The following is a 20,453-nucleotide window of genomic DNA, read 5'->3' on the forward strand; positions in this document are numbered from 1 at the left end:
CTGCCTACATGTATTTATGTTGACAAAACTAACGAGTTGTATTCATTGAAGAAAGTGGATTTAATAGAAAAAGACCAACACATTTAATCTGATGAATCACTTTATTTAATTTGAGGATTTCGTTCAAGGACTTTTGATTTTTTATAAGATGCATTCGGAAACCTCACTAGAAGCTTCAAAAGTAAAAAATAAAAAAAGACATTTGGTACAGCGCTAATGCAAATCCAACCCACCTCAGATGAATTGCTCATGTGAGGGGTTTAGGTCAACTGGAATTGACAATACAACTGTATTGTCCCTGAATGAGAGTTTATAATGAAATGTATATAATTAATAACACTTAACCTCAACTAAGACACAACGATCTCAAAACATCAGCCTGCTGGTGTGGGAGGATAAAGAGTTTTAGGGACTGAGCTCTTAACAGACACACTGAAAGTTATTATAATTTCTTTCTGTGACGCGGTTCTATCCGCGGGGATCATCTACCACAAGGAGTACCACAGTCTGTTTGGCTAACGTTAGCCTGGTGCTGCTGGTTTACCTGCTGGTTTGAACCTGAGACTGAGACTGGACTGAAGCAGCTGAGGCTGAGAGGAAGTACACAAGACCTTTAGTAACATAAGGATAGGCCGACACGGATAACCCTGAGAAAAATACAGTTTAAATAAAATGAGAGAGCAAGATCACCACCAATATAAGCTGGGTCTGGTAAATGCTTCTGTTGCAACTTTTCATGAGAATTTTGGGACGTAACCCATAAAGGAAAGAGATAACTTAGATTAAGTTCTGTTTTCATAGTTCATTTTCTGTTACAGTATTGTGTCTTTAAGGTTCTAACCAGTGTCCCTAAAGTAATAATAAAGGTGGCTTTCTTTACATTGTTGTGTATGATTGTTTTCCATGTAAAGAGTGAACATCTAAACAAAATAATGGCTGCATTTGTCTCCTATGAATTACATGAAATAGCAAAAACTTTTCATTTTAATTAGAACAGCGCTGCCAAATGATAATATTCGTATCGTATCATAATTTTGCACTCAGTATTAGGGCTGCACGATATGAGGAAAATATGCGATATGTCATAACGTGGTTTAATATCGCGATAACGATATTCCTAAGTAAACAGATATTAAAGTGCACTCAGTTCTGCATTTTCTGCTAAGGAAATTGTTTCCAACATTCTTTTATTGGACAACGTGAACATTGAATTGAATATAAAAGGCAGCACTAAAAAAGAACGACAGTTACATTTTAAAGTGTATATGTTTGAGCCTTTCACGATGCGATGACTGTAAAAAAAAAAAGAAAGATACATTGTGCAGCCCTACTCAGTATGATGTACAATCAATAGAGCCAAAAGTTCCACAACGTACGATCATTTAACCATTTTGTGACACTAACAATAAGCAGTTGGTTTTAGTCTGTGCCGTCTCATTTTAATTCATTTCCCGACATGATCGGGAATGTGGATGTACCACATTTAAGCCATCCAGCACTATGCTGCGCTTTAACAGCATCGAACCACTAGTGTAAAAGGGCCACCCCAGCAGCATGCAGCACACCGGCACAGAATGTAGCAGCCACGGACAGCGGCTCGGAGGTGGAGCTTGAACTTTCTCACTAGGTATACACTGTTCACGTTGAGTTATTTTGAATGCACCAGTTAACCCAGTTATTTATTTAATTAGCTTAGTTTATGGCCTAAATGCTTTTCATGCAGAATATGAACAGGCTTCCGGTCGTGCGGTGCTATAATTTAATTTTGTAAAAGTAGGCGATTACAAAAATTGTCAGACTTATGAACACATATCCCGTTCTGCACATCATAGCTACGTCAGCTTGCTTAAAATAAATAAATAAAAAACGATGTGGGTAGATTTGTAGGCATGTCAAAAAGTGCAGGTTTCATAAAATGACACATTTATACCTATTTGTTCTCGTGCTTATGACTCATGTACGATCATTTTCCTCAAAATACCATACGTTTTAAGCCTCTGGTACGATAGTTTAATATTTAATATATGGCAACGCTGAGCTGGAATACACAAGTTTAATATCCATAATCTGATTATTTATTCTTTCATTCTTGTCTGCAGCCATTGTGGTTACAGGTGTTTGATCATTTATAGTAATTATACATTCTTGATGAGAGCTTTCAAATCTATTTTACTGTATTTCCTTGTGTCCTCACCACATAAAAAAAAAAAAAGAGAAAAATTAAATAAATAAAATAAAAAAATCATCATCACAAGTCGGCATCGAGAGTAGTACGATTCAGGATGTGTGCTGGATACGTAATCCAGTTCCCGTGTTGGATCACATGCAAAAAGTGTGACTCCGTGTAGACTTGTGATGTTTAGAAACTGATCAGAAGAAAACAGTCACACCTAAGAATGAAAACATTTACAGCTGCAGCGTACAAACTGTTCTCTGTATACAACACGTCCTTGTTAATGTATTTTACTCAGATTACAGGGATCAGATTTAAGTGCTACAATTGAATTACCTTCAGAATAGTCAGGCTGAGAATTAAAGCTTAGGTTAGTTCAACATTTTGGGAAATATTTTCTTTTCTTGCTGACTGACACCACTCTCGTGTCTGTAGCTGGTTATCTTAGCATAAAGACTGAAAAAAGGGGAAAGAACTGGCCTGGCTCTGCACTGAGGAAACCAAATCCAAACTTCCAGCACCTCTAAAGCTCACTAATTTACACCTTACATCTTGTTTGTTTAATCCGAACAAAAACAGGAGTGTAAAAACGTCAATTTGCTGTTTTATTGAGGGTTATGTGCCGGCTTATTTCTTATGACCCTCCCATAAAATAGCCTTTGGCTGTTTTGACACTCATATTTTTGAAATGATAAAGCTAGATAAAAAAAATATATCTTTCTCGTCAAGACAGCAAATTAACACATTTCCCAAAATGTTTAACTATTCTTTTAACAACAGCAGTAATGCCGTCATTCACGTGTAGCACATAAAACATTGTCTATAGCTTGAGGAGTTAACTAAAGGCATTTAAAAAGGAACAGGTCACCCTCAAAATAGCCATTTGTATATCAGTTACTCACAGAGTGTTGCCTTGAATTCATAAAGAGAACTTTGTTTTTGTTGCATGCCTCCACGGTGAATGGAGAATAAAAAAATAAAAAAAAATGGGAAAAGTCTTGATGAATTGAAGAAATAGGGCCGCGTTTAACAACAGCAAAACTATATCACGCAACACTTCAATATAAAAAGTCTCCCGGTTGCGCAGGCGCGCTACTTGTCCAGAATTGCACGGACAACAAGTGCACCTAGGCAAGCTTCTCAGACGAGTAGCGGAAGGTTTTAAATAGTAAGGTTTTGGCGAGAATGCATGTGTTTGGGAAGTACTGAGCAGACAGCTGGATGAATGAGACTTGAATTATACTGCACGGGTTGTGCGAGTTCGTAAATATAGTTTCCAAACTATATAGTTTAGCGGTTGTTAAACTCGGCCCCCTATTACTTCAATTCATCACGAATTTTCTCCGTTTTGGGATTCCCCGTTCACCATGGAGGCATGTGACAAAAACCAAGTTTTCTTCATGAGTTCAAGGCAACACTGTGAGTAATTGATATACAAATGGTAATTTTGAGGGTAAAGTATTCCTTTAACATCCTTTAAGTACTTGATGGATACATTATAAGAAAAAAGCAGGCTGCTTGTAATGCACACATGAAATTGAAGATTATTCTACTGTTGCACTTTGGCGTGTCAGTGTTGGAAAAAATTGTAAACGTGAGCTCACCTTGTGACCGGAGATCTGCTGATTCTCTCAGGTTCGTCTGTGACCCTCAAGAGGAAGAAAAACGTATCTGTTAGGAATCAATTTTCCAATCGAGTTTTTTTTTTTTACACCAACACCACCCAACTTCCTGTTTTAATGCACAAATAGCTGCATGGCTAGGTCAGTCAATCCACGCCAATCACAACACAAAACACAACAACTCGTCTTCAAATCACAGATGGATCATCACCAACCTACACTCACCACACTGGAACACTGGATGGACGGGAAACAACAAAACGTCAAAGTCACTAACAAAACAAATGAGATGGATAGACAAATGTAGAGGGAGTGAATCCAGAGCAGAGAACCGGGTCTGAATGGACACAAAACGCAGTGGTGGCCAGACTTGACTCACACACATACAAATCTGATGCTTATAAAAACACAAATTTGTGTGTTTAAAGAGAACACCAGCCTCATTTAGAGAAACAATTTTTTTTTACTTTTGTCTGTACTTTATTTAACTGCTGTCACAGTGTGGATTAATGAAGAGGTGGATGTAAGAATAACATCTGTAAAGCGTGGTTTCAAAGAGGCTACAGTGCCTCTTGGGATTACTTTCATTTCTTTCTGTGACTCTCAGTAGATTGATAAGAACCAGTTGATATCAGATGTACATTAATTATGATTTATAATAATTATTTTTGATGCTACGTTTTATAAAGTCTTTGTAACTGCATTTCACAACTTTTGTTTGGCACCATTTCAGTGTCACACGGTCTTATTTTTGTATGGTTTATGGTAAAAATAAAAAAGGATAGTACTTTGCAGCTAAGTAATAACATGGAAAATTTTTATCTTCTACAATGATGAGAATAAAATGAAACATTGAACACGTGGTTTCAATTATAAACGTAATTACTGATAATTACATATTGTACGATCACAAGATCCTGTAAGTACATAAACTGATAACACAAAGTAGATTATAAAACCCCCAATGGCCCGCTGTATATAGGCTCCCCCTGCTTCCTCTAGTTTCTCCCTTCAGGAATCTGAAAGTGAACCTGATTTTAATGGGCTACCAAGCTATAGAAACTGGTGTTAGTGTCAGTTGTCTACCTCTTTCCTCACATCCATCATCATTTGGGTTAGTGTGATTTGGTTATGTTACATTTCTTCTTTTACTGCATTCATTCACTACTATTGTTACCATCCCTCCCTACATTTTCAAGTTTGACTGAATGTACATGTAGCTTATGTTCTATATCAAAATCATGTGGGATCTTCCTCTTTCATCCTTTCTTGAGGTCGAAGGTGACAAGTCTAATCTTACCAAAGAAAACGTCTGCACAATTTTTGCCTGAAGATGGTCTAGTACCTAAAAATTGCCTACTATTACACTTTATATCAGTTTTGCAAGTTAGACAGTGTGTGGGAGTTTTCTTCTACTTTTGACCAGCTTGTGCCCCTCCGACGCACCTGTCTCATGTTGTAGATGTGCAAAGTATTTTTCTGTACTGACAAGTCTAATCTTCTAATCATACGTAGCTATGCAACTCTTTACTTAGAGAGTAGATTATTGCACATGACACACGGAAAGGCCATACACATCCAGGATGTATGAGCTCATGGTTCCTGCACAGTGCTTTGGGTTAAAGTATCTTCTAAAAGGACATAACAGTTTTGAGTTTAAGGCTACGTACTGCACTTCCCTCCGTTGGCCACTAGGGGCTCCTGTTGCCATTTTCTGTGTCAACTCAGAGCTTCTTTCCTACATACCTGGCAACCCGATTTTTATTCCAGGAACTGGGGTTGGCCTGCAGGAGCGAGCAGTAAGACTTGATTTTTATTTACTGAAAATGAAACCTTCTGTAATGTGACCCTGGCTCTGACTGAGGAGCTGTTGCAGGGCTTTAGGCTTTAGATCTCAATACATGTTTTATGTGTCACCTCTCTGAAATGACATGTATAGATCCCTGCTAATCCACACAGATAAATGCTCCTCAGCATTTATGAATGATTATATATAAATAATTATCCAGCAGATATCTGGAGGGTAATTCCTGATGGCTTAAGAACACCAGACCTCATTCCAGCAACTCTGTTGGGAACATTTGACTCTTAACACCATTATGTTGCTGAAAGAACAGGTAGCTGTACGACTCTTTTGAAATCTTTGTACTCAACAGTAATCATGTCAATGTGTTGTGTCCAACCTTTATTACATTTAGGATTTATGAATCTAATTATTTTGTGAAAGAAGAGTATGAAGTGACAGACTGGACATACTCTTGTGCATTGAATTAGGGACTATCTGTGTATAATCTAGGGCTGGGTATCGGTACTTAATACTTTGAAGGTATCGAACGAAATAAACCCAGTACCATATATTATCAAAACTTCTCCAGTGAATCGATACCTGCATTCAATCCTTTTTGTATGATGGGTATCAAATGAAGTAGAAAAAAAAGAAGGAAAATCAAATGAAGTACTCTACTGTATATTGGTATCACTTTAGGGGGACTGGTATTATTATTATTTAAACGATACCCAGCCCTAGTATAAACTGTGCAGTATGTGTGCCAGACTGTGCAATCTGTATGAAGGATTGAGAGTGAGCGAGTGAGAGAAAGAGGAGCAAAAAGTGTTGGGAGTGAGAGAAGCTAACAGCAGTGAAAAAGGACAATCGGCTTGTATCTTGAGGGAGAGCTGTGCAAGATCCCAGTATCTTGAGGGAGAGCTGTGTAAGATCCCAGTTTAAGAGAAGGATTAATCCTGGTTGCATAACTAATCCTGATTAAAAACGGCAGTGACGCTGGGTCGTTAAGTCAGGATGACTGGTGCAGGCTTCTTACAAGCATTTAGCTCTTGCAGAGGGCTCAGACACATGATGTGTACTCCTAATGTCACAGGTTCAAAGTTACAATAATGCAGACTCAATTCTTTTAACCCAGACATGAATCTTTAAAATATTAAGGACAGGTCATTCAAGAGTGTAAACCGTTTTCTCTCCTATGTTTTCTTTGTACTGCTATCGCGTTGTTAACGTTATAAAACTGAAAGTCATAGTTTGCTTGGCTTACCACAATATTTCTGCTCTTTACACTGTGAATGTTGTCTATGTGATCACAACAGGAGGCATAATCTAACCTCAAAACGGCTTTTCATAGTTTTATTATATAGAGTCTGGAGGGTTTCGCGAATGCAATTTCGCAGATGTTTTTATGTCTACTTCAGTTATCAATTTTCTAAATTTCTTCAAGTGACATTTATCAGTGGATATTGTGACTGCAACAGCATAAAAAAAACTTAATCAAAACAGAATGTTGTGTGCTCACATTGCATTCAATGTCTCTTAATACTAGTATAAAGCACTGGTCTCCACGCCTCTTTGACCACAGCTTTCCTCTTTTATAAGACTGTTTTATGTCGGTGCAAAAAGTTGGCTCTAGAAAGAAGCCTTTGCTCTTCGATTCTGAAGGACTGACACCAAAAACTACACCTACTTTTGAAGGTTTTAGATCACTGAAACATTTTAAATCAAACTGGATATCTGGAAATGTGTCAAAGTTGTGCCATGATGTCTCTGTATTGCCAATCATACACGGTAATGAGAAATATTCGCCCCTAACAATTGGAACAGTAATACTAATGCACACTACATTATCAGTAGTAATAAAGTAGTTCAGTGAGTCTCTCTCTCTTTATCACTTCTCTTCATCTTCTTACCCCCTACCTTTGTCCTGCATGAAACACAAATAAAGCACCATCCCCCCTTTTCCTGTCTGTCCTGGATCCTCTGCTCGCAGAGATCCCACAGTCCTGCTGTTTTGTTAACAGCATGGGCAAACATATGGTGTTGATTACATGACTCAGACTTGTACAGTTGAGTTGCAATAAACTCACATACTCCTGGCGACACACACGCACATCTTCATCGCGTTGCTTATTCTCAAAATCGAGTTGTGTGCGACTCTGAGTGTGTTGTGTGTGACTAACAGACAACGCTTACATTCAAAACGACTGTCTAGTAATAAGGGTAAACTTGAACACTCGCAAAAAAAAATCCCTGTAACAATAAACCAACTTCACAACCTTGTTGTCCCAGGAAAAAAACAGTTGTGCCATTGTTGGAAGCAGGTAATGATGCTGTGCCACCTACAGCCTCTAGTGAGTGCTCCAGCATAAAGCCCAGCCAGCAGAGACACAAGCAGTCCAGACAGACAGAGACATTCAGGCAGGCAGCTGCTGAGTTTCAAGTCACATAAACATACAGTTTTGAGATAGAGCTGCTTTACAGGAAGAAATAATCTTGTAAACTGAGTCAAACCTTGACGGCAGTCCTAGAAACTCAAGTTTGCTGGATAAGAATTTTGGTCACAGAATAAGCTGGGTTTAAACTGGGCCGGAGCTTAAGCTTCCAAGGCGAGGCTCCTAAATGTCCTCAGTCAGAAAGAAGCCTTAGTTTAGCCTCTACGTTTCTACAGAGATGCTTTGAAGTCTGGAGTTTCTAACCCTAACCCACCGTTGTCAGTTTTACAATCAGGGTGGACATATTGACAATATACTGTATGCCATAAGACGATAGTAATCCATTTATACTGAGGTAACTATCCCTTCAGCATATGCAGTATATGGTCATACTGTAATAGGACTGATTTATGGCAAATTGGCATTATTAGAATTTAAAAGATTTTTGCATCAATGTGATGAGAAAACCTCGACAGGCTTTCTGCAGTGCTCACCCATTTAAATTTCATATTTTAAAAGACCTTTTTAACACCACATAAAATGCAATTAATACACGTTTCACAATCATACCAGAAGTCTAGTTTTCTCTCAGACCAATTGAATTACAATATGCTAAAAGGTTATTATGGACAACAGCAACGAACGGCCCAACAACGGCAAAGAAAAACTGCCTACCCCAGCTTTAAGACAATCAAGTGACGGTCTTTAAGCCTTAAAGTGATGGTTCGGAGTAATTCACCCTAGGGTCCTTTGCACCATGACCTCGAGCCAAACACCCCCACAGAAGCTTTTTTCACCTGGGTCTAACATTGGGAGAGTTAGCTAGAGTAGCGTTATCAGCTGAATAGCTTAGCGCGGGGCTAATGGATCCAGGTTTGTATCTTGTAAGTTACCCCACTAATAATGCCCGAAATGATTCTGGTGTACTTACAAACTTTGCAATCCATCGTTTTATGAGTACATAGCCTATTTGTACTAGTGTAGAAGTTTGGTATCATTTTGGGCATTATTAGTGGGGTAACTTACGAGATACATCACTGGATCTGCCCCATTAGCCCCTCCCCGCAAGCTATTCGAAAGCGCTGCACTACTCACGCTAACTCTCCCAATGTTAGACCCAGGTGAAAAAAGCTACTGGGGGGGTGTTTGGCTCGAGGTCATGGTGCAAAGGACCCTATGGTGAAATTACTCCGAACCATCACTTTAAGTCTCTTCTCGGTGGAAAAATGTAACAAAAAAAGAAGAAAATAAACTTTGTATTTTTAAAGGAAAAGAGGTTTTCCAGTTTACATCAGTACAGATGGAGTGTTCTCGATGCCAGAGCAGTGCAGGTTAAATTTAACTCAAACGCTGATTAAATTCCTGCCTGTAGAGAAGCTCCTCTTCAGATAAATGTTTGTACAACTATCTCCAACCTGTGACAGACAGCGAATGAGGGGTAAAGGGAATGACAGGGCACTGGCAAGCAGGCAGACAGTCAGACAGACAGAAGCAGCCAGAAAACATGGGAAAGGAAGACTTACTAACTGTTTTTGTCCCCTGTGGGAGGGTGCAGCCCGACATGGACTTGTTTGAGCTCTGACGTTTAGAAGGGTCAAGAGTGACCCTAGGAGGAGAGAGGAAGAAGAGAAGGAGATGAAGAGAGGATGAGAGGAATGGGGAAAAAAGGAAAATTAACAGCAGAACGTCAGAGAGACATTGAACAAAAGAGAAAGCAAGTGAGGGGGAAGACAATATAGAGATGAACGACAGTAAGAGGCACAGGTAGAAGAGGCAGAGAAGTACAAATCAAACTGTATGTACTGTAGTTCAGGAAAAAAGAAGGATAGAAGATTGGCAGTGACTGGCAAGGAAAAGCAAACGTTAAAGAATCAAACAAACAAACCAACAGATAAAGCAACAATAAGCAGCAGAGAAGAACTGACAGTGAAAGACATACAGTATGTCCACCTGACCAGCAGACCTGGGTCCAATAGGTTTGTTTGTACCACCTGGGTGAGGTTAACTGCATCAGGAAAACAGCTGATGACAGAAGCTGAAAAGTGCAAGTTACACAATTGGATTTTAAATATTTTCTTGAACTGAACATAATATCCAACTGCAGAAATGTAACAGGGTTAGATAGAGGGCTGTGACGGGATTGGGCCTTTTATTACTGATGGCGGCGAGCGGTTAACATCACTTCTACAGGATGACATTTTTTATCCATTGACTTCCATTAAACTATATGCTCCCTAGTTCCAAATGAAGTCAAATTTCTCATTCGCCTACTCTTTCTTCACGAACTCGGCGTTGCTCTTTTTCTCTCTCTATGGATACATTAAAAGATCAGAAATGACCGTCCTTAATTCTAAACCCCCCAAATAAATGAGTTCTGTCAACGACACCAGTAGTTGTCTGTCTCGTTTGTCTCGGTTGCTAAAAAAAAACAACATAAAGAGGAACACAATCTGTGGTTTTATCCAATTAAGTTTTTAAATGTTTAATAAGATTTGTCTTTTCATATATCTTACTATTTCATAAGGGCTACATTTGTAGTTTCCCGTGGGAAGAGGCAGACCCATTTTCAATAGAAAATGTTGAAAAGAAACACTGGCCTCTAGTCTAAACAAGTAAAACAAACAGAAGTAGTAAGGTTGAAACACTATTAGACCCAGGTCTGAAGCCTGTGAAGCATTATCATTCGAGAAGAAAGGCTGGTAGGTTAGTGCTGGTTAAGAAAGAAAGAGAGTTAGCTAAATGATCATCATGTACAGGTTTCTAGCAAAACAGCTACAGTGTCCAGTTACAAGCCTATAAACATACAGGCTTTTACAGGCAGTCTGCTATCACTTCACCACATTTGGATGGTTAGCAGTAATCATCGAAAACATACAACCCTTAAAAGTACTTGGAAATGTCTGAATGAGCAAAAAAAACAACTGCAGTTAAAGGTTAATTTGTTTCTTGAGTTATCGTTCTATCTCTTCCTGTTATACCTATAGTCACACTCGTGTCACACTCGTTCTCTAAACAGAAGTAAAACTCATCCTTTTTCTCCTGGCTTCTCCCCTTACCTGCGGGTCAACTTGGAGGTGAGTTTGCTTAGCAGGTTGGTCGTGGCCCGGGTCCTGGCGTGGGGCAGCGGGCTGGCATCATGAGACGGCGTTGGGGAAGCTGGGGGAGCATGGGATGGAGGACGACGGTCTCTGATCTGCCCTCCGTGGAAAGTGCTCCTCACCGTGGATCCCCTGGATAGGCGGGAGGAGGGCGTGGAGGACGCAGAGGAGGTCCCAGAAGCACCAGCGATGCTGTGGGTTGAAGGGGAGGCGGGGGGCAGGCGATGGGCTATGGAACTGGAGGGAGAGGAGGAGGAAAACCAAGAGAGGATACATGCAATCAAGATCATTTCAATTTGCAAGTGCAAGAACTGTGCAGGAATCACATACGCATTACATTATAGGACCTCCTGCTAATTTCCAAATGTCTTTTCAGTTTAAATAGAATAAAAACATGCTGGCAGGTAACTTTACATTTTGTAAATTTACATTGTCATCACAGAAATGCAGTAACTGTTCAAATCAGCATTACATAAACAGGAACAAACTGCATATAAATACACATTTGGCATGCTAGTGAGTATTTAAAGCACCAGGACAGTGTTTTGAGTAAATCCCACCCTGACTCAAAATACAGTGTCCATGTTTATTGTAAAGAAGGAACAACCAGTCAACCAGTGCTGTAATAGTGTACTCATTGATGTGTTTTTGGACAACAGCGGCAAAGAGAAATATCAGGCTTTGGATACATATACAGTACAATACCGGTTAGTAGGATCAACCCTTGTTTTTTTGTTGGATTTGCTGGCAATAAATAGTATAGAGTATAGAATATTACCAACCTTTTGAGGCAAATTTATGTTACGTTTGTTAAAAAATGTTCACAGTATACCAAGTGAATTAATGTTTACTGTACTACCACAGATACAAAAGCCAGTATTATATACTGTATTTCTGGTTAAACATGCCTCTTTAATATGCCCCTAAATAATGGAAGACAGGATCTGATATAAATATATACATGGCTTTAGTTTTGTTTACTTTTTGGACCACAAACATTTCCATGTGTGTAAAGAATTGTGTTTTAGGATGTGTTTTTAAGTGCATTTAAGATTTGTAATACTTGTATAGCCTTAAACTGAGGTAATATAAGACTTTTTGCCAGACTTTTCAAGAAGCATGAATACCACGGAAAGGAAATGTAACAAGAGTGAGAGAGCCAGCTGCTCTTCACATCATGACCAACAGTTTTTCCTAATCTCTGAATGGACCCAAAATGCTCTCAATTCCCTTAGCCTTACACTTTGACACACACACACACACACACACACACACACACACACACACACACACACACACACACACACACACACACACACACACACACACACACACACACACACACACACACACACACACACACACACACACACACACACACACACACACACACACACACACACCTCTCCACCTCTGACTGGCTGGTGGCCTGAGGCTGCTTTACATAACGCTCTAGATAACACTGGCACACAAGGTTCAAGTGGGGCAGGACCATTAAACGAATTACGTTGAAGCGCAGCCGTTGCAGAGCAAAATCGTTTAACATCAATGTGAACTATATGCCTACTGCAGCTAACTGCGGGGGGGGGGGAGGGGACACCAGGGATGGAGGGAGGAGAGGAAAAGAGAAGAGAAGGGTGGAGAGGCTTGAGAGATGAAGAGTGAAAAAAATGGTGAGTGGAGACAAGGATTTAGAGAGGTAGAGTTGGTGCAAAAGTGGGGAATAAAAGCAGACTCCCTTTAACAGTCAACACTAGGGCTGGGTATCGTTTAAAATCTGTCGATCCGGTGCCAATTTCGATACCTCAGTTTCGATGCCGGTTCCTAACGATACTTTTTTCGATACCGTATGTTTTAAAATCCATTTCAACGTCAACAAAAATACATTAAACACAAAGCTTTTATTTTCCACCTTAATTGTGAATCAAAACAGTTATAAAAATTTAAATATTCTGGTAACACTGCTCACTCAGAGTAACATTATTAAAAGTGCCTTGCCTTGAAAGCTCAGCCTGTCAGTCAGTCATCAGGGCAGAGAAACCACCGTTGTGCCTGCTTGTCTAAGAGGAAGTGTAATGTCAACAGCCCCGCGACCGCTTTCGGCTCGCCATTAATATCATATCGTCGCAGCAAACACTGTCTGCGTGAAGATTTGAAAAACTGTAACTACACTTGAAACCAACCGTGACTCTCTGTGACCTCAACAAAACTGCAGACAGTTTACTCCGTCCACACCTCTCCGTGTGTGTGTGTGTGTGTGTGTGTGTGTGTGTCGGTCCGAGCTCCGCTCTGTGTCAATATGCAGAGAGGACAGATAAGTTTTTGGAACCGAAATTTGGCACCGAAAGATAAATCATTTTTCGATACTCATAGGATTGGAGTATTTTTTCCGATACCATAAAAGTATCGACGTTCGGTACCCAGCCCTAGTCAACACCTGATATTTCAGTTCTAAATTTATACATTTTATAAATATTTTTTTCCTTCTCTGTTGCAGCACGATGCTTATAAAGGTTATGAGTATAAATCATTTACAGGACAGTAAAGAGGGTTGAGACGATCATCAGGAATGACACTTTTAGATTTAACGATCTAAGCGCACGGTGTAAAGCGCCTGGCGCGGGTGCGTTTAGGACGAGTCCAAATCCACTTTTGCTAGTTTGACGGCGGAAAAAAGGTTCCATGCGCATGGTTCAAAAGGGTTGTACTTAGTGTCTTCATTAATTCATAGGTGTGTTTTGGGCGTAACATGCAATAAACCAATCAGAGTGTCATCTCCCATTCCCTTTAAAAGCCAGGTGCGTTTGGACCTTGGCGCAATGCTATTATGATGGCCGATATGCACCGTAATATTTTTATTTGTAATATTTTTATTTGTAATCTTTTGCATGTTTGTGTGCTTCTGCGCTTCCCTGTGTGTGTGTGTGTGTAACAAGCATAGTGTGCGTGCGCTGTGCACGAGCCTAGGCACATTTTACTAATGCGCTGTTAAAACAACAATGAAATGCTGCGTTACTGACTTTAGACCAGGTTTTTGTTGGTCAATGGCGCGATCACTTTCTGCTGCCTCAAGATAGCAATACGCCCAGAATGCACCTGAACACACCTCCCTGTAAGACCAGCACACCCATGGGCACACAGATGGGCACAGGTGCATTTGCTATTTAAACGACGCGGGCGCTGGACGGGAAACTGACAACTGTGTCGGTCTAAAACTAGCAAAGACACTTGTGTCAGGCTTTGTGCTGCGCTGCGCTGTGCTGGGCCGCACCACACCGCGTACCAGATAGGGCCCTAAATTAGCCAGTCCTTTGTACACCTGTGCTGAAGATGGTTCAAACGTTTTTAATTATTTCTAGCTAAAGATAAAACAAGGCTTATTATCACTGAATAAGTTAAATTACATGAATTTCAGAGTTCAACAGTATTTACATAAAAATAACTTGAAGTCAAGTACACTTCAGTTAGTTTAGTAAAAGTACCTCAGCAGGATATTTGGCCCTTGGACATCAGGACTGTGTAGGTGTGTCTACATCAAAATGGAGCTTAAGCCGAAAGTTCTTTCAGGACGACGACTTAAACATAATCACTTCTCATTCCCTTGAATGGATCAGCTGTTGAGGTGTTCACTTTAGTCTTAACCAATCAGAAGCGGCCATGAAATTCACAAGCAAATCACTGCACGACATCCCTGTTTTAAACCTGTCTCTCTCTCTGCTGCTCAGTTGTCATTTCAGGATACGAGCACCACCCTCCCTCCTCCCCTGCTCCTCCGGTCTCACCGCTCCCTGGGTCCTCTTCCAGCAGGCCTCTCCGCCGGCCTTCTCAGCGTTGGTCTTTCGGGCTCCTCACGCCACCATCAGTGTCTAGACTCCCCTCGGGGGTTCATACTTCGGCCCTACCCCCTTTTAAAAGTTTCTCAGAATTTTTAAATGATGGTGGAGTCTAATCTCCAAAGACTGTACTGTACATTTCACACACATGTACAATAAATCATTACATATCTGCAATGAAGTCTCTCCTGATTGAACTGTGCTATAACGGCGTTATCTTATTTGCAACAACAGTATGTCTTGGCATGATGTCATTTATCTTCTAGTGTCATCATAGATTAGTGTGTGTGTGTGTGTGTGTGTGTAATGTGAGTATACACTGCAACGTGTGTTTGATACACCTGTATGTTTTATACAAACAAATATGATTAACTATAGTCACACACACGCTGTTGTGTACATAATTTTTTTTTGTCTCTCGTGTACCTTTAACTAAATGTGACTGCGCGTTTGTGTCGATGCACGTGTTTGTCCCATCATCCACTCTGGCATGGCATCACATTGACAAGGCCTCTGAGGCAAATGGAGGGTTACGTTGGCACAATGCCAGTCCTCACTTCACCCTGCTGCTCTCTCCTGCTCAATTCCCCTTTTCTCTCCTCTCTTTTGCTCACCCTTTCTTCTTTTGACCTGTCCCTCACCACCACCTGTTAAATCACAAAATGGAGCAGCAAAGGTGACTAGGTGTAATGCCTGAATGTAATAGCGTTGGGTGTGACCTCAAATCAAAACGGAGGGGCGAAACACAAACGGTCTCTAAAACACCAGTGAGTCAGCGCTCCATCGAGACCACGGTTTGAGCTTTCTTTGGTATCTAACGAAGCATCATGGTTGGTCAACATGACCATGTTTGCGCAGTGTACTGACTCATGTTCAACAATGTTCTATGCCTTTGTGCAGCTTTAACACAAAGTTTAAAAAATATATATTTGTACATTCACCCCTGACTCAGTCCTGTTTTTCTTTGCTGCTTTCAATGAATTCTTGAAAACTCTTCAACGGTCTGCCATCCATTTGATCATTTGAAACACCCTCTGCCTGACCTGTCCCCCCACCCCCCATCTGTAGCAGGAACATTTTCTACTTGAGGTCAGACGACAGACAGGAACCTTCTGGCTCTTCCTCAGAGAGTGATAAAGGGAAAGTGGGATGGAAAACAGTTCAGCCAGAATGAAAGTGAGAAAGTGAGAGAGTGACCATAGGGAGACAGGGAGAGGGAGAGAAGAGACTGTGGATGCCATGCTCGGACACTGCCAAGCAGACAACCATCTGTCACAACAACAGACAGTTCATATTGGGTACATACACACACACACACACACACACACACACACACACACACACACACACACACACACACACACACACACAGTCTAAACCCTTTATCCTCTCTTGAAGAGACAAAATGTATGTGAGACAAACACTCTGGGCCAAACGCTCTCTAAGCTCTGTGCAGAAAGAGACCAGCTGTACTGTACCAGTGGAACCAGTCTTTACAACATCCCTTCACACTGTATTTATTAATAATATATGTATGTGTTTCCTAGATTGGGTTAAATAAGATGCAATGGGGCAATTCAAGTTGACACAATCTTTTTCCTAACCCAAACCTAAATCCTAAACCTAGTCTCAACTCTTGGAGGTCCTTTAGGGAGTTTAGATACAAGATAAGGTTACATTTAGAGCTGGCACAAAGTCAAAACAGACCCCCAGTTTGCTCTTGGCTGTTTGAACTGGCGCTATCACTTGAGGGGATGCTGAAACCTTCAGTATCACTTTTGATTTGCTTATATATGTGTTTATATGTGCTTCATGACCATTGGCTGTGATCCTTAAATTCCACAAATAAAGCAAGAAAAGCCGCTTATATCGACATCCGAGTGGTGTCTTTTCCTGGTTTTAAAATGCTGCATTACACTAAAGTGATGTAATTTTCTGAATTTACCAGACTTACTAGCTGTTTTATTATTTGCCTTTACCCACTTAGTCATTGTATAAACATTATTGGTGATTATTAAATCAAAACTCTCATTGTGTCAATATTTTGTGAAAGCAAATATTCAACCCTACAATATCGCCGCAACATCGACATTGATGTATTTGGTCAAAAATATTGTGATATTTGATTTTCTCCATATCGCCCAGCTCTACCTCATGTTGCATTTGAAAAAAAAAAAAAAAAAAAAAAAGAGTCCTATCAAAAAAGAAGAAGAATCACCAAAATGTCCACACTTGTAGCTGAGAGGGCACTTTGCTTATCTTTTACAGTACATACAGTATACAGCTCCTCTCACCTGTTTTCCTTGCCATTTTGCAGCAGTGTGTGTCTATCAGTGCTGGATCGGTCTGTACACACATATGTGTTTCTTCGAGTCATGGCACTGGCAGGGACATTATTCTGGAGAAAGAATCAGAAATCCAAAATCATATGAATGTATGATCTTTTCCATTGTCTGTTTTAATCTGATGTGGCGGGGGGAAAGGGGTTTACAACATAACACAATGAAAGAACATTTATTATGTCTGATAATTTACGTCACACTATTTGAAAAGCCCTAAATTAAAAAAAAGGCTTTTCAAATAGTTAAAAGACTTCTCTTGATTGTTTGACCTCAGACAGTCATGTGTTCTGCCTGTAGCTCCTATACAGAACATTAAAGAGGTAATCTCAGGTTAATCTGGCTGCTGTCCTCAACTCTTTAAATTTCCTAGACTGACTCACTCATTATCTTATTACACAGCAGTTCAATATTCTCCATATTCTCTGCTGCGTGAATCTAGAGTTTGTTATTCATCTATGTTTGCAAGTGTTTTACAGTTAAACTCTAAATTTGTGAAGGACGTTGCAGTCTCTATAATATCTGTGTCAGTGTAGTCTAATCGGAGTAAATGGGATTAGGATTAGATTGAGGATTCTGCCATCTGTACCTGTTCTATTGATAACGGATTAAAGGTGACAGATGTCTGAATCTGGATGATTCATCACACACACAAAATATCATTTTGGCCTTACTGTGGTTGCGGTAACTTCCTTGCGCCGGTCAGGTATCTCTGCCTTATTTGGGTTATGAGCAGAGCTAACCATGGGACTGGAGGGGGTAGGGATGCTACGAGAGCCAACAGTACTGGTGCTCGGCTTGCGGCTTGACAGCCGCTCCTCCTTCAGGGCTGCAGGTGCACCTTCGCCTACACCACTGGGACTCCGCTTAGGGTTTGTCGACCCTGGAACCGCTGGACCACCTGAGGGATAAGATACCAAGTTCTCAGTGAGGTAGATTTCTGTAGCCCTTTCAACATTTGAGAATTTATTAAAACCAACTCGAACTTATCACAAAACGTCAATGATCTCGCCATTTTGCCTTACAGAAGTCAGAGTGTCGTCTCTGGCGGTGGTAAGTGGAGGCGCTGCGCTGCGCCTTGTGGCCAGAGGAAGAAGAAGTTGCAGCGGAGGAGGAGGAGGATGATGTGGGGTGTTTGCTGGTTCCATTGGTGAGGGTGCCGGGTCGGACTCGAGCTAGACTCAGACTGCTAGCTGACCGAGACTCCGTGCCCTCCGTCTGAGAGACACACAGACACAGACATAAAAAATATAAAAAATGTACACTACAAAATGGCTGGAGACAGACAGACATTGATTACACTGCTTACAACTTCTCTTCTATTCAACCCAGAGCTATAAACAAGACCATGTTAGGCTAGTCCAATGAAATCCCAAAATTTGCAATATGAACGGTTGATGACACCCTCTCCATCCTAAATCTGATTCCCATTCTGTGGTATTTCCTTATTTCGTGATATTTTATGTAGTATATGAGCGTATCTGGCAAAAGTTATGACATACACTGTCAAACAAATGCATAAACCATTACCTCATATTCCACCTAAATACAAAGAAAGCTGCGAAAAAAACAAACAAACAAACAGTTGATACACTCACCTCATTCTTGCGTCCCAGCAGCAGGTATGTGGCGGTGACCTCATTGTACTTCTGACTTGACAGTGAATCTCTGATCTCATCTCTGGTGAAGCCCATCCCAACCATCACATCTGGAACAAGACAAATGAAATCACAAACATTGTAATTAAAGTTCCACAGCAAGTGACAATCTACACAGGAATCATGCAGGTTGACCTGTACAATTATTATTATGTGCTCTGCTTGATGTGAACCTTCAGTGCTAGTAGAAAATGTGTGGAGCACTATTTAGGTCATCTTAAGCTTTTAGGATTCTAAATTGTGACGTCCCATAGGACATTCCTGTAGAGGAAGCGTTGACTGATGCAATAAGAGATCTCTGGCATAAGCTTTCCCTGGGACGTTGAACAAGTGCACCAGAACTTCTTTAACCAACCAAACGTCATCATGACAGGCACTGATGACTTTGCAGCCACAACTACAGACAGACACTTCTGTACTGGAGGCTTTGAACATGACCCAATCAGATTCCATGTCCCCCCAACCTCCCAAAAAATTAAAAAAAAAACAAAACAAAAAAAACTCCAGAGATGGCAGTTGAAGACTCTGTGGACAGGGGCCTCCACCAGATGTTCCTAGCTTACCCTCAATAAATATTTTTGTTTACTGTTACAGTAACCTGCCACGCAATCCAACTCAACACCAGGCAATTGTGTGATCAGCGATTAGGCAAATAAATGAATGTGTTTCTCACCAATGCGGCTGGCATTGTTTAAGTCCTCCACAGGCTCTGTGTGGGGCTTCAGATCCTCGCCATCATAGCCGATATTTATCCACTTATCTTTCATTATTTGCTGGTGAGGAAAGAGAGGGAGAGCTCAATATTTAGACACTAATGTGGTCAATCTGAACTTGCTGTATGTATGTTTCCTCCTCACGTCCAGCGAGCAGCGCTTGGCAGGGTTGAGGACCAGGAAGCGGCGCAGGATTCCCTCGCAGTCTGTAGACATGTAGAAGGGCACACGATATTTCCCCCTCAGAACACGCTCCCGCAGCTCCTGAACGCAAAACATATAGATAAACACAATCAATTTCCGCAACAGGGACATTGAATCTATAAAAGATCAGGACTAAGCAATATTTAAATATGGTTTATTTTGTTATGTGATATTGTAATGCACGTGCATGTGATTAAAATGTTCACTTTTGACCTCTAGTGGAGCTGTTTTTCTACGAGTGGGCCCCGTTTAGTTTTTCTAGGGTACGTGCACACGTTCCTGCCAATGGTTTCCAGTGACTGACAGGTGGTGGCAATGTGCGAAGATATGCTGCAATGTGCCAACAAAGGCAGTGAAGAAGAAGACTGAAGGCTAGTAAACATTGATGTTAACAATGCAGGATTTAAAAATCGGCTTTGCAAGTGTTTTCTGAGGAAAGAAATACTGTACATTCATCACATTTGTTAGGTCTCAAGGGTACAGACATCTTGGAATGCATTATGAATGCATGTATGACTTTTCTTTGTTTACAAGAAAACTCCACAGGGTCCCTTTAAACACATTCAATAAGAACACTAATAAAAACGTAAAAAGG

At 40.6% G+C, this 20,453-nt stretch overlaps 1 protein-coding gene across 3 annotated transcripts in view; it reads right to left on the reverse strand.

Annotated features, from left to right (window-relative positions):
• mark4b (MAP/microtubule affinity-regulating kinase 4b) overlaps positions 1-20,453 on the reverse strand; it is a 65,096-nt gene that overhangs the window by 4,041 nt on the left and 40,602 nt on the right. The window contains exons 9-18 of one of the 3 annotated variants that reach the window (XM_039790099.1): positions 19,799-19,918; positions 19,615-19,714; positions 18,882-18,991; positions 18,309-18,501; positions 17,958-18,184; positions 17,239-17,342; positions 11,070-11,348; positions 9,537-9,619; positions 3,778-3,822; positions 545-590 (exon numbers count right to left, since the gene is read on the reverse strand). In XM_039790099.1, coding sequence (XP_039646033.1) covers positions 545-590; positions 3,778-3,822; positions 9,537-9,619; positions 11,070-11,348; positions 17,239-17,342; positions 17,958-18,184; positions 18,309-18,501; positions 18,882-18,991; positions 19,615-19,714; positions 19,799-19,918 — 1,307 coding nt within the window. The remainder of the gene's footprint in view (positions 1-544; positions 591-3,777; positions 3,823-9,536; positions 9,620-11,069; positions 11,349-17,238; positions 17,343-17,957; positions 18,185-18,308; positions 18,502-18,881; positions 18,992-19,614; positions 19,715-19,798; positions 19,919-20,453) is intronic. The other 2 variants (XM_039790108.1, XM_039790118.1) reach the window with 2 other exon arrangements.

The sequence above is a fragment of the Perca fluviatilis genome, chromosome 2 (genome assembly GCF_010015445.1).
Source record: "Perca fluviatilis chromosome 2, GENO_Pfluv_1.0, whole genome shotgun sequence".
Taxonomy (NCBI): Eukaryota; Metazoa; Chordata; class Actinopteri; order Perciformes; family Percidae; genus Perca; species Perca fluviatilis.